Source organism: Macaca fascicularis, chromosome 6 (genome assembly GCF_037993035.2).
Source record: "Macaca fascicularis isolate 582-1 chromosome 6, T2T-MFA8v1.1".
NCBI classification, from domain to species: Eukaryota; Metazoa; Chordata; class Mammalia; order Primates; family Cercopithecidae; genus Macaca; species Macaca fascicularis.
The window spans coordinates 82,480,557-82,495,567 of NC_088380.1; the positions used below are offsets into that span (position 1 = coordinate 82,480,557).

Here is a 15,011-nt window from a genome sequence, read left to right on the forward strand (position 1 = left end):
GTCATTGTTACATATTTATGTTTGAAAATTCCTTTTTAATGGAGCATTTTCATATTTCATAGCTTTACTTTATAATACTTGAGATGTTTTTTCCTATTTATAATTGTGTTGATGCTTCTTCAAGGAAGAAATACGTACTTGACATTAAAGATAACACAGATAGGGACATATATGTTACTAGTGAATGGAATAGTTTAAAATACCTGAATATCTTTTTTCCATTCATCAATATTACATGTAAGCTAGTTAAAATAAATGTTGACTGATTTATAGGTATTTTCTTGATCAGATTATACACATCATATTGAAGCCAGTATACTCAGACTTGAAAGAATAAGAATGAATTTGCAAAATCTGGTTTAATTAAGATCTGGGGAGGGGAGCACATTGTGAAAATACATATGCACAGGAACTGAATCAATGCTAGACAAACAATGTATTAGTTTACAATATAATAGGATAACTACAAGTTTGAAGGCTCAAATTGAGTCCATCAGCTGTAAATACAATTTTATATTTGGCTCAAGTGGCTGTTGAATATCAAATGGTGCTGAGTTCCTCCAAAGCACCTAATGACCCCCTCAGCTTTGGAAGGAGTTTCACCACAGTCTCGGAAGAAATCCCAGTCGTGCCTTTAACTCTTTTGGCCCTTGGGAGTCATTGCAACCCCAATACAAATGCCGGCCAGGGATTTCCAGTGGCCACAAGTTATTGCACAGAGAGGTCTGTTCTAAGCCAGACTCTTACAGCTAAGGAGGTGTGAGATTAGCCCTTAAATAGTGGTCTAGCATTAGCATGGTCTATAAAAGCATGTTAAGAAATAGCTCCTCAGTGATTATGCACCAGCTACTAGTTATCTTACTAAGAGAAAAGGCAACATGGCAGCTTCACATTTCACATGAAAGACTAGCATTAACTGGGCCTGGCTTGCTGGCTTAACCTTGACATATGCTAGTGATTATTTTAGACCCAGGAGAAAATGATTTCATACCAGTCTTTTCTTCACATAAGATTTGTGTAGCATTAAAATTATAGGTTACTGAATAAGCCATGAAGGCAAAAATGTGGAACTCTCCTTCGCCAAAACAGAAACATCCCTGTTTTGACTCCTGTCCAGTTTCCAAAACAACAAAACATACATACACCTTTGTTATTGCACATCTTTCACATGAACTTGTGTATGTATAATATACATATATATTTTTAAATATGCTACACATAAAAGACTATGGCACTTTACAGAATATATGTTTAACAAAGATCGTTACACCACAGATGTTTGAAAACTATAAAAAACCCTTACACAATTAATGCAACATTGTTTGAATTATCAGCACACAGGTTTAAAAAATCCACAGAATCCAAGGCAAATATTTCTGCCTCAGAGTTCACTGAGAAGCGCAGCCCATCCCATCCTGTCATGAGACTTTCTTTAAGCACAAATTCAGGCAAAATAAATAAGACTATCCTGGTAGTAATAATGGTCCTATTTATTAGAAAAATAAGTGTGGGCCAACAATCTATTTTTAACATTTCTTTCTAGCATATTCCTCATACCCAGTGGTTTTTAAACAGCTGTGTGGAAGAGTATGGTTTAGACTTGCATGATATTAGATGGTCCTTTCACCCCAAGCCTGGCTAATGAATTCAAGGTTTAAAAGTCCCAACATTACCTTTTTACTATTTACTCAGTGTTTAGGTAGTTTTTAGTGGTTTGGGGTTTTGTGTGTGTGCATACCTGTGCTTTTGTCTTCTGTGTGTTCAAATTAATAACATAAACACTGTCAAGTGACTTTATTATGGCCAAGAAGTCACACTCCCTTGTGACTGTTTCCAGGTTGATCTAGAGGTACACTGCCGCCTTAGCCAAAAAGCAGGTGATGGACATGCTCGGAGGATCCTCTGAGCTTAGGACACTGAGATTGTAAACCTACTGTCAGAAAATGGTTTCTCTATCCCAGAAAGAAAAAAAAAAGTGAGTCTTCTGATAAGTTTATGGAAAAATTTTGTGTTTTCCATCAAGATTTGTCTGATGAATGGAATTGCTTTTAATGAAAATTATTGCCAAGGTTTGAGACTTGGTTAGAACATTATAAATGTACACACAGAGACAGGAGCTTTGTCCAGTGGCTCCTCCAGCCTCTTTCTGGGTGGTGGTAGAGAGATGGTTAATGTTTCCTAGGCTGCTATGAAGATACCCGTTTTTTTTCTTTACCAAAATCACAGGATTTATATCTCACTCACTTTGAATTTTGGTTCAGGAATGGGAAACTCATTAAGGCCTAACAAACACCTCCCACCCCTTTTGCCCTTAGCCCTTATCTGTGAGATAAGATGGTTTCTCATATAGGCCCAAAACCAGAATGCAGTAAAACTTTAGTTGTCCCATTCCATCTCTGTGTAATTATCTGTTCTGCACCACCATATGGTGCTTTAGACTCAGACAGCTTTAACATGATTCACTTGGGGCAAGGCTGCAAAATCTGAACCAGGGTTGTATAGCTGGTAGCACTTAACACACAATACCTTGTCCACAGAAGGTACTTTTTCAAAACAAAGTCCTCAAGCGAGCAGATTAATGAACCCAAAGACCTACACTTTTTCCCCTTCCAGAAATCTCTTAAAGTGCTAAGGAGTGTTTCTGTATCATGATACAATTTTGAAGCTCCCATAATGTCAGAGTAGCTTGTTTCTGCGATGCCCTGGTCATTCTGAGATACTATCTTCCTGAATCAGTGATATTGGTAATTAGGAAAGTAGTTTAAAAGCCCCTGAATCCTTATTCATAGTGGTATTTGATTCTTTTTGTAAACAGGTGTAGGCAGTGCTGTGACCTTGATCTAGCTCCTCTTTTTGAATTAACTTTGTCCTCTGTACTTTCCTGGAATTAATTAAAGTCTCAGCTGCAGTTCTTCAGTTGCAGCAATTTAATGTTATCTCAGTCTGCGTTCAGGATCAACACCAGTAACTACAAAAACTTAACTCCCACAACTAGCTGCTTTTTGTTGTAGAATGCCATTCTCCTACTGTCGGGATTGGAAATAGAGCTGACTACAGCACGGTCACCAAACAGGGAGGAAAGGGCTCCCCGCAAGTGCCGAGATTCTGGCAAGTCCTCCCAGTGAACATCTGAATGAGCCGCAGCTGGCTTGGAGACCTCAGCCCCTGGAAGGAGGAAACAGAGTGAGGTTTCCTTTTGGCAGTCAAAGCACAATCCTAACCTTAGGAGAAAAACATGTGATCTCCAGAAGAGGACACTGGGCCAGAACTGGTGCTAGCCTGGCTGCTGGGAAGAGGAAAAAATATGTCTTCACTAGCAAGATTTCGTATTTATTTTTGTTCTCATATGATTGTATAGGTCCTTATTGTTTCTTTACTCAAATTTCTAAAATCTCTGGAGTGACAGTTCAGTTGATCCACCTTACCCTAGGATTCAGGCTAGAATAAGTTCCACAGCATGACTCCACACCACCCCTGCTGACCCCTTTGGTCAGCTAAGCAAAAGACAGTATCTTGCTGTGCCCTTTAGCAAACACATCCTGTCCCCAGTAAAATTTATAGTTTTTTGTTCGTCTCCAACTGAGATGGCCTTGAAAGAACAGAGGAAAACAAAAACTCCAACCCAAAACCCCATTCTGAGGCAGAGATGCTCACAAACAAGCAGCGTTGGAGCAGAAGCAGCCTGCAAATCTGGCGGATGGTCTCTTCCTTTACCAGAGAAACTGCTGCCCTAATGATTTACATTATTATCCTTCATTGAACCTGGGGGAGATGGAGCCTGACAGAACTTGGTAACTCCAGGTCAGGGATTATATACTATTTTCATGTTCCATTCCTTATGTCCACTGCAGACCGTACGTCCAGTAACTTTGCGTAGCTGGATGTGGCCTCTCACTGGTCCTGTTTAAGCCTCGGGCTGTGGAACGTGGCTTTGGTAGGTAAAGGTTGGTTCTCCACTTGACTCAAATGATGAAACTGTGAACTGTTTCACAAGATTACTCAAGGGAGAAAATGGCATTAATGTCTTTTCCAAACTAAAGGAGGCAGATCAGGTTTTTCCCCTCTTCAATTTCTTCCTGTACTTTGTCACTGGAGGTTGCAATTTCTGCTTGTGCGGAGAAGACAGCACAGATGAAAGTGAGGACTGTGCCCCCGATGGCGGTATAAAAGGCCCAGCCCAAGGAGCAGTCTCCAGGTTTGTAGGCAGATGCATAATGTCCACAGTAGTCTATGGCCTTCTGGCAACCCCAGCCAGCAGGGTAGAGTATCAAACCAAGGATAAGGAATAGACCTGCAGAACAAAAGAGAAAACAGGTTAGAAAATCCCCATGGTGCTACACTGTCCAGATCTGATGTAATTGTTACTTGATTTGCTTGCTTTGGGCAAGGGCATCTATTCTGCAACAGAAAGTGTTGGGACTGTTTCATGCAACTAATGTGACCTGATCAAGAAATAACACATTATTAGAAATATTTTCAGCCACTTTTTTACATGTTGGAATGTGAATCCACTAACAATTTCTCTTCTAGAAAAGCAAATTGTTACTTTTCTTCTTCTTAAGACAGAGTCTCAATCTGTTGCCCAGGCAGGAGTGCAGTGGTGCAGCTGTAGCTCACTGCACTTGAACTCCTGGGTTCAAGCTATCCTCCTGCCACAGCCTCCCAAGTAGCTGGGATTACAGGCACCCACCACCACACCTGGCTAAGTTTTCGTTTAAGTAGAGATGAGGTCTTGCTATGTTGCCTAGGCTGGTCTCAAACTCCTAAGCTCAAGTGATCCTCCCACCTCGGCCTCTACCATTCGTGGCCAACTTGTTACTACGTATTCCCACAGGGCTTTTGGAGCACTGAGCATTTCTCTTTTGGTCTAAGGCAGATGTTGGCAAACTAAGGCCCTGAAGCCAAATGTAGGTTTACAAGTAAAGTTTTATTGGAACACAGCTGCAGTCATTTTTGGATGCCTACGACTGCTTTGCTATGGTCTGCAAAACCTAAAATATTTACTGTCTTTCTGCAGAAAGCATTCGCCAACTCCTGGTATAAGCAAAATTCACACACAACCACCTGATGTCAGCCTGATTAAATGCAAGAGCAAGGGCCAAGAGGGAGACCAGGTCTTTACCTGATTTGTTACAAATTGCAAACTTTGTAAGGACTTTCTGTCTGTGTACTTTTAAGAGAGTAGACACTAATAAGCTTTACTTCCATTCTGCTAACCCTACTACCTTGTAATTTTAAACACCTATTTTCCTGTTCTTCACAGCATTACTGCTCACTATATAACCAGAATGCATCACTTGAGTTATTTTTCATGCCTAGTCCCACTAGAGCTAGGACTAGGGTGAGGCACAAAAGGAGTCGCTTGCTGACCCTCAGGTATCAGCCCTGTGCCTACAGTGGGTGCCTCACCCTGGCTGCCAGTCACAAGACAACAGCTCCTCCCAAAAAAGCCAGAGGCCTGAAATGACAAAAGCAGCCTAGGCCCTCCAGATTTTACTCAGCAAAACTTTAAAACTTTCTTGGTAACAAATCTTTAGGCCAGGTGCAGTGGCTCACGGCTGTAATCCCAGCACTATGGGAGGCTGAGGTGGGTGGATCACGAGGTCAAGAGAGAGAGACCATCCTGGTCAACATGGTGAAACCCCGTCTCCACTAAAAATACAAAAATTAGCTGGGTGTGGTGGCATGCCTGTAGTCCCAGCTACTCGGAAGGCTGAGGCAAGAGAAGCGCTTGAACCTGGGAGGTGGAGGTTGCAGTAAGCTGAGATCGTCCAGCCTGGCAAAAGAGTGAGACTCCGTCTCAAAAAAAAAAAAAGAAAAAATATATTTATATACGTATTTATATTTATATATAGATACATTTTAAAGGCCTTTATTTCACCTGCAAGATACTGCAAGAGGAGGAAGAGGGCTTTATCCTATGTGGAGGGGAAAAATGTTTTCTCTGGAAAATTCAACCTATGTAATCAAGAATGCTTGATTACAAAGTTCCCACTTTTTAGATACCTGGGAATATCAATTCTACACTTATTAATTAATCTTGACTCTGAGTTCTGTTTCTTTACCTACCTTGACTGAAATTCTCTGGGTTTATCCCACCAAAGCTTCTAAGTCATTTACAGCAACTTCCCCACAAAGAAAACATGACTGACTTTATGGCAGTATGAGGCTTGAAGGGAGACTGGGCACAGTGTGTCAACCCACACATCACAACTTTGATAGTGGTCTTCATCCTATGATGGTGTCCAGCTTGGCATGTTACTACCAGGGCATTTGGGATCTCAGTGTCCCCACCCCATCACATTGTTCTTCTCAGATGGCCTCAAGGGACTTTGTAGCAGGGGTGGAGTAGAGGGAATCCATTCAGATGCTGTCTGAAGAGGGGTGATTCACAAGGAAGTCTTTCTAACCCCATGGCCCCCTCTACAGATCTGAGTGGTGGGAACCCAAGAGGCAATGAGTTGTAGCAAGGAAATGTGATTGGTGCTGGGAAGATGAAGTGAAGCTGGAGAGAGGCTGTAAGAAATGACCAGCAGCCAGTGCAGACTCTTGGTCCTCCAGAATATGGAAGGTCCTGAACCAGCAATGAAAGGGTAGAAATCAAGCAGCAGAAAAGACCCCATAGTCTAGTGCAAGGGCAGGAGGCTAGAACACAAACCAGAAATATGGTGGACCACAGCAGAGACTCACCAAATTAAGAGGTGATTCTGTTAATAGTGACGAGCTCTGACTTTAGAGTTTGAATCCAGGCTCTGCCCTCTTTGGGCTGAGTGACTGACGTATGATTCTTCACCTGTAGAATGGACTAATCCATCACTTATAGGTGGCTGTGAATCATGAAGTCTGTTCTACCATTGTAACAAAACTGGAAACAGACGAGCAGCCTGAACACAGGTCACGCCCTTGGCAGGCCCCTCCCACACAGAAGCAGACCAGCTTTTGTTAAGGGCATATTTTGAGAAGTATAATTTGGGGAGAGAAGAGACCCCCAGGCTACACTTTAGTACTCTTGAAAAAATATTCTCCATCTGAACAGAAGTTTATTCAGCTGAGATCTAAAATGATTTAACCAATTCTTAAATATTTCTAAGGCCTATAATAAACCCCAATTACTCTTGTCTGCATCCCACTTTGTTCCCTATGAAGTACCCCACTAGGTATGATGGGGACGTTAATAGTTTTCTTCCTCCAGGTCCTAAGGTGCCACTCTGGTGTACCGTCCCTGGGCCTTCTGTACAATGTCCCGCAGCCCAGCATGCAAAGGTGTTTTTGGGTGTGCTGCAGCCTCTGCCCTAAAGCTCGGAGTGTAGGCCTGAGGTGGAGCAGCATTAGCTGCTCTTTCCTTTAAAAGATCAAGTGTTCATATGTTTTGTTCCAATTCAACATTAACTGCATGTTTTATTTGTATTATATGTGGCTTAAATGTAAAATGAATGCATTTTATTTTTTATTATACTTTAAGTTCTAGGGTACATGTGCACAACGTGCAGGTATGTTACATATGTATACATGTGCCATATTGGTGTGCTGCACCCATTAACTCATCATTTACATTACGTATATCTCCTAATGCTATCCCTCTCCCCCGCCCCCCACAATAGGACCCGGTGTGTGATGATTCCCTTCCTATGTCCAAGTGATCTCATTGTTCAGTTCCCACCTATGAGTGAGAACATGCGGTGTTTAGTTTTCTGTTCTTGAGATAGTTTGGTGAGAATGATGGCTTCCAGCTGCATCCATGTCCCTACAAAAGACACGAACTCATCCTTTTTTAATGGCTGCATAGTATTCCATGGTGTATATGTGCCACATTTTCTTAATCCAGTCTGTCACTGATGGACATTTGGGTTGATTCCAAGTCTTTGCTATTGTGAAGTGCCGCAATAAACATACGTGTGCATGTGTCTTTACAGCAGCATGACTTATAATCCTTTGGGTATATCCCCAGTAGTGGGATGGCTGGGTCAAATGGTATTTCTAGTTCTAGATCCTTGAGGAATCGCCACACTGTTTTCCACAATAGTTGAACTAGTTTACAGTCCCACCAACAGTGTAAAAGTGTTCCTATTTCTCCACATCCTCTCCAGCACCTGTTGTTTCCTGATTTTTTAATGATTGCCATTCTAAACTGGTGTGAGATGGTATCTCATTGTGGTTTTCATTTGCATTTCTCTGATGGCCAGTGATGATGAGCATTTTTTCATGTGTCTGCTCTCTTCTTTTGAGCAGTGTCTGTTCATATCCTTTGCCCACTTTTTGATGGGGTTTTTTCTTGTAAATTTGTTTGAGTTCTTTATAGGTTCTGGATATTAGCCCTTTGTCAGATGAGTAGATTGCAAAACTTTTCTCCCATTCTGTAGGTTGCCTGTTCACTCTGATGGTAGTGTCTTTTGCTGTGCACAACCTCTTTAATTAGATCCTATTTATCAATTTTGGCTTTTGTTGCCATTGCTTTTGATGTTTTAGACATGAAGTCCTTGCCCATGCCTATGTCCTGAATGGTATTACCTAGGTTTTCTTCTAGGGTTTTTATGGTTTTAGGTCTAACATTTAAGTCTCTAATTCATCTTGAATTAATTTTCACATAGGGAGTAAGGAAAGGATCCAGTTTTAGCTTTCTACTTATGGCTAGTCAATTTTCACAGCACCATTTATTAAATAGGGAATCCTTTCCCCATTTCTTGTTTTTGTCAGGTTTGTCAAAGAGAAGATGGCTGTAGATGTGTGGTATTATTTCTGAGGGCTCTGTTCTGTTCCATTTGGTACCAGTACCGTGCTGTTTTGGTCACTGTAGCCTTGTAATATAGTTTGAAGTCAGGTGGAGTGATGCCTCCAGCTTTGTTCTTTTGACTTAGGATTGTCTTGGCAACGTGGGGTCTTTTTTGGTTCCATATGAACTTTAAAGCGGTTTTTTCCAATTATGTGAAGCAACTCATTGGTAGCTTAATGGGGATGGCATTGAATCTATAAATTACCTTGGGCAGTATGGCCATTTTCACGATATTGATTCTTCCTATCCATGAGCATGGTATGTTCTTCCATTTGTTTGTGTCCTCTTTTATTTCACTGAGCAGTGGTTTGTAGTTCTCCTTGAAGAGGTCCTTTATATCCCTTGTAAGTTGGATTCCTAGGTGTTTTATTCTCTTTGAAGCAATGTGAATGGGAGTTCATTCATGATTTGGCTCTCTGTTTGTCTGTTACTGGTGTATAAGAATGCTTGTGATGTTTGCACATTGATTTTGTCTCCTGAGACTTTGCAGAAGTTGCTTTATCAGCTTAAGGAGATTTTGGGCTGAGACAATGGGGTTTTCTAAATATACAATCATGTCATCTGCAAACAGCAACAATTTGACTTCCTCTTTTCCTGAATACCCTTTCTTTCTTTCTCTTGCCCGATTGTCCTGGCCAGAACTTCCAACACTATGTTGAACAGGAGTGGTGACAGAGGGCATCCCTGTCTTGTGCCAGTTTTCAAAAGGAATGCTTCCAGTTTTTGCCCATTCAGTGTGATACTGGCTGTGGGTCTGTCATAGATAGCTCTTATTATTTTGAGATATGTTCCATCAATACCGAATTTATTGAGAGTTTTTAGCATGAAGGGCTGTTGAATTTTGTCAAAGGCCTTTTCTGCATCTATAAGGAGATAATCATGTGGTTTTTGTCTTTGGTTCTGTTTATATGCTGCATTATGTTTATTGATTTGCGTATGTTGAACCAGCCTTGCATCCCAGGGATGAATCCAACTTGATCATGGTGGATAAGCTTTTTGATGTGCTGCTGGATCCGGTTTGCCAGTATTTTATTGAGGATTTTTGCATCGATGTTCATCAGGGATATTGGTCTAAAATTCTCTTTTTTTGTTGTGTCTCTGCCAGGCTTTGGTATCAGGATGATATTGGCCTTGTAAAATGAGTTAGGGAGGATTCCCTCTTTTTCTGTTGATTGGAATAGTTTCAGAAGGAATGGTACCAGCTCCTCCTTGTACCTCTAGTAGAATTCGGCTGTGAATCCGTCTGGTCCTGGACTTTTTTTGGTTGGTAGGCTATTAACTATTGCCTCAATTTCAGAGCCTGCTATTGGTCTATTCAGGGATTCAACTTCTTCCTGGTTTAGTCTTCGGAGAGTGTAAGTGTCCAGGAAATTATCCATTTCTTCTAGGTTTTCTAGTTTATTTGCATAGAGGTGTTTATAGTATTCTCTGATGGTAGTTTGTATTTCTGTGGGGTCGGTGGTGATATCCCCTTTATCATTTTTTTATTGCGTCTATTTGATTCTTCTCTCTTATTAGTCTTGCTAGTGGTCTATCAATTTTGTTGATCTTTTCAAAAAACAGCTCCTGGATTCATTGATTTTTTTTTGGAGGGTTTTTTGTGTCTCTATCTCCTTCAGTTCTGCTCTGATCTTAGTTATTTCTTGCCTTCTGCTAGCTTTTGAATGTGTTTGCTCTTGCTTCTCTAGTTCTTTTAATTGTGATTTTAGGGTGTCAATTTTAGATCTTTCTTGCTTTCTCTAGTGGGCATTTAGTGCTATAAATTTCCCTCTACACACTGCTTTAAATGTGTCCCAGAGATTCTGGTATGTTGTATCTTTGTTCTCATTGGTTTCAAAGAACATCTTTATTTCTGTCTTCATTTCGTTACGTACCCAGTAGTCATTCAGGAGCAGGTTGTGCAGTTTCCATGTAGTTGAGCGGTTTTGATTGAGTTTCTTAGTCCTGAGTCCTAGTTTGATTGCACTGTGGTCTGGGATAGTTTGTTATAATTTCTGTTCTTTTACATTTGCTGAGGAGTGCTTTACTTCCAACTATGTGGTCAATTTTGGAATCAGTGCGAAGTGGTGCTGAGAAGAATGTATATTCTGTTGATTTGGGGTGGAGAGTTCTGTAGATGTCTATTAGGTCCACTTGGTGCAGAGCTGAGTTCAATTCCTGGATATCCTTGTTAACTTTGTCTTGTTGATCTGTCTAATGTTGACAGTGGGGTATTAAAGTCTCCCATTATTATTGTATGGGAGTCTACATCTCTTTTTAAGTCTCTAAGTACTTGCTTTATGGATCTGGGTGCTCCTGTATTGGGTCTATATATATATTTAGGATAGTTAGCTCTTCCTGATGAATTGATCCCTTTACCATTATGTAATGGCCTTCTTTGTCTCTCTTGATCTTTGATGGTTTAAAGTCTGTTTTATCAGAGACCAGGATTGCAACCCCTGCCTTTGTTTTCCATTTGCTTGGTAGATCTTCCTCTATCCCTTTATTTTGAGCCTATGTGTGTCTCTGCATGTGAGGTGGGTCTCCTGAATACAGCAAACTGATGAGTCTTGACTCTTTATCCAATTTGCCAGTCTGTGTCTTTTAATTGGACCATTTAGTCCATTGACATTTAAGGTTAACATTGTTATGTGTGAACTTGATCCTGTCATGATGATATTAACTGGTTATTTTGCTCACTAGTTGATGCAGTTTCTTCCTAGCATCGATTGACTTTACATTTTAACATGTTTTTGCAATGGCTGGTACCTGTTGTTCCTTTCCATGTTTAGTGCTTCCTTCAGGATCTCCTGTAGGGCAGGCCTGGTGGTGACAAAATCTCTAAGCATTTGCTTGTCTGTAAAGGATTTTATTTCTCCTTCACTTATGAAACTTAGTTTGGCTGGATATGAAATTCTGGGTTGAAAATTCTTTTCTTTAACAATGTTGAATATTGACCCCCACTCTCTTCTGGCTTGTAGAGTTTCTGTGAGAGATCTGCTGTTAGTCTGATGGGCTTCCCTTTGTGTGTAACCTGACCTTTCTCTCTGGCTGCCCTCAAGATTTTTTCCTTCATTTCAACTTTGGTGAATCTGACAATTATGTGTCTTGAAGTTGCTCTTCTTGAGGAGTACCTTTGTGGCTTTCTCTGTATTTCCTGAATTTGAATGTTGGCCTGCCTTACTAGGATGGGGAAGTTCTCCTGGATGATATCCTGCAGAGTGTTTTCCAGCTTGGTTCCATTTTCCCCGTCACTTTCAGGCACCCCAATCAGATGCAGATTTGGTCTTTTCACATAGTCCCGCATTTCTTGGAGGCTTTGTTCATTTCTTTTTACTCTTTTTTCTCTACACTTCTCTTCTCGCTTCATTTCATTCATTTGATCTTCAATCGCTGATACTCTTTCTTCTAGTTGATCGAGTTGGTTACTGAAGCTTGTGCATTTGTCACGAGTTCTCGTGTTACGGTTTTCATCTCTATCAGTTCCTTTAAGATCTGCTCTGCATTGATTATTCTAGTTATCCATCCATTCTTTTTTTCAAGGTTTTTTGTTTCTTTGCGCTGGGTACATAATTCCTCCTTTAGCTCTGAGAAGTTTGACTGAAGCCTTCTTCTCTCAACTCGTCAAAGTCATTCTCCATCCAGCTTTGTTCTGTTGCTGGTGATGAACTGCATTCCTTTGGAGGGGGAGATGCACTCTGATTTTTTGAATTTCCAGCTTTTCCCCCATCTTTGTGGTTTTATCTGCCTTTGGTCTTTGATGATGGTGACGTACTGATGGGGTTTTGGTGTGTGTGTCCTTTCTGTTTGTTAGTTTTCCTTCTAACAGTCAGGACCCTCAGCTGTAGGTCTGTTGGAGTTTGCTTGAGGTCCACTCCAGACCCTGTTTGCCTGGGTATCAGAAGATAGAATATTGCTGAACAGCTAGTGTTGCTGTCTGATTCTTGCTCTGGAAGCTTCGTCTCAGGGGTGTACCCCGCCATGTGAGGTGTGAGGTATCGGTCTGCACCTAGTAGGAGATGTCTTCCAGTTAGGCTACTCAGGGGTCAGGGACCCACTTGAGCAGGCAGTCTGTCCGTTCTCAGATCTCAACCTCTGTGCTGGGAGATCCACTGCTCTCTTCAAAGCTGTCCGACAGTGGCATTTACCTCTGCCGAGGTTTCTGCTGCTTTTTGTTTAGCTATGCCCTGTCCCCAGAGGAGGAGTCTACAGAGGCAGGCCGGCCTCCTTGAGCTGTGGTGGGCTCTACCCAATTCGAGCTTCCTGGTGGCTTTGTTTACCTACTTAAGCCACAGCAATGGTGGACGCCCCTCCCCCAGCCTCGCTGCCACCTTGCAGTTACATCTCAGACTGCTGTGCTAGCAATGAGGGAGGCTCTGTGGGCATGCGACCCTCTGGGCCACATGTGGGATATAATCTCCTAGTGTGCTGTTTGCTAAGACCCTTGGTAAAGTGCAGTATTAGGGTGGGAGTTACCCGATTTTCCAGGTGTTGTGTGTCTCAATTTCCTTTGGCTAGGAAAAGGAATTCCCTTCCCCCTTGCGCTTCCCAGGTGAGGCAATGCCTCGCACTGCTTCAGGTCTCGCTGGTCGGGCTGTACCCACGGACCAGTGCCAACCGTCCGACACGCCCCAGTGAGATGAACCTGGTACCTCAGTTGAAAATGCAGAAATCGCCCGTCTTCTGTGTCGCTCATGCTGGGAGCTGGAGGCTGGAGCTGTTTCTATTTGGCCATCTTGGGTGTGCCCTCGCATTTTAATATATTAGGACAGAAGACAAAGCATGGAGTTTGCTGTCACATACCGGCTCACCTTGTGCCAGGCTCTGGCTAGTTGTAGGGTGTAAGAAATACCTTAATTTGGCTGTCTTGGGTTCTCTGGGGAAGCAGGCAAGTTTTACATCACTTAATACAATCCTTATTTTTGATAGCATCAGCCTTCTTTCCACGGCGTGCTGAGCCCAACCAGGAGTATTCATCGCCTTGAGGTGCTCCCTTTTCTAATTCCTCAGGTGTGACTGCTGAGGGGCTTCAGGCCATCTTCAAATCTTGTGGCTGCTCCTGGCTCAGTATGTGAATAAAGACAGCAGGGAGACTATTGCTATTGTTTAAATCACATAAGGGTGCCACGCTTGTGAGCCTATGGAAAGCCTCAGCTTGACTATAAGCCCACAGGAAAGTCCATGTGAGAGAGGAATACAAAGCGGGTGAGGTATATCTGCCCCGTGGGTGTGAAGTGCCAACCACACACTGCGACCTGGGCAGCCAGTCCTGACAGGTGCAAGAGCACCTTAGCCTTAGCCCAGGGCTCCATGGAGCAGTGGAGGAAGTTGCCACTATCCACTCTGCCCTGACTGGCGGGCCTCTGCTCCCAGCGCCCATCACAGCTGTTATTGACATAACTAAGACCATGGAATAGGGTTTGAATCCAGGCTCTGCCCTCTATGATTCCTCACCTGTAAAATGGACTAGTGTCTAAGAGAAAATTGGACCTTCAGGTAAGCAAAAATAATTTTTTTTAAATCACATCATTTCTTTGGGTATGTAGATAAAGCCTCTTCTACCAAAGGAGTCCCAGCAAGATCAGTGACTCAGGTGTCCCTCTGTGGTGAATGCCACATGTAGTCCTCCCCAAACGAGGTCCACAGTGGGAAGCAAACCAGCCTGGCCCTGGTTCTCCACTGCTCTCAGGCCGAAAGCAGCTTCTGAGCTGAGCCTCAGCAGGAGTTCCTGGGCCCTGAGAAGCATCCCTCAGGCACAGACTTCATCCTAGCAGTCACAAGAAACTGTCAGTAGTTGATAGTGTTTACCTACAAGAATTGTCATTACATACAACTCAACCTACTATTTGATGATTATCCGTCTCCATCCTAGACTTTATGCTCCATGAGGGCAGGGATTTTTGTGTATTTAGTTTACTGCTCTAATGTCCGTGTTTAGAATAATGCTGGGCACACAGTAAGCCCTTAATAAAAATTGACAGTGTAATTTGCTTTGTAATAAAATATTTCTAAACCACAGTGCCCATGGAGGAAATCAGTAAAATAACTGAGATACCAGTCAATAAGAATGAAATGTGTCAGCAAGAAAGAAAATGGAGACCTTGGGTGGTTGATGTATCCTGTTCTAGGCCTGTGAGCCCCGGGGTTTAAAAGCAGTCTTGTGCCCTGAATTCCAAATGGGCTTGATGATACTAATAAAACAAAATCAATAATTTCTTCAGTGGGCATATCAGACTAAGGCAAGAGAATACAGTAACAGATA

The 15,011-nt window shown here is 42.2% G+C and overlaps 1 protein-coding gene across 6 annotated transcripts in view; it reads right to left on the reverse strand.

The window, feature by feature from the left end:
* Positions 1 to 340: 340 nt before the first annotated feature.
* LHFPL2 (LHFPL tetraspan subfamily member 2) overlaps positions 341 to 15,011 on the reverse strand; it is a 163,616-nt gene continuing 148,945 nt past the window's right edge. For all 6 annotated transcript variants that reach the window (XR_012413756.1, XM_005557230.4, XM_073993670.1 and 3 more), the window contains one exon: positions 341 to 4,291. Coding sequence is in view for 4 of the 6 variants with exons in the window: in XM_005557230.4 (XP_005557287.1) it covers positions 4,035 to 4,291 (257 nt within the window). In the remaining 2 variants the exon portion in view is untranslated. The remainder of the gene's footprint in view (positions 4,292 to 15,011) is intronic.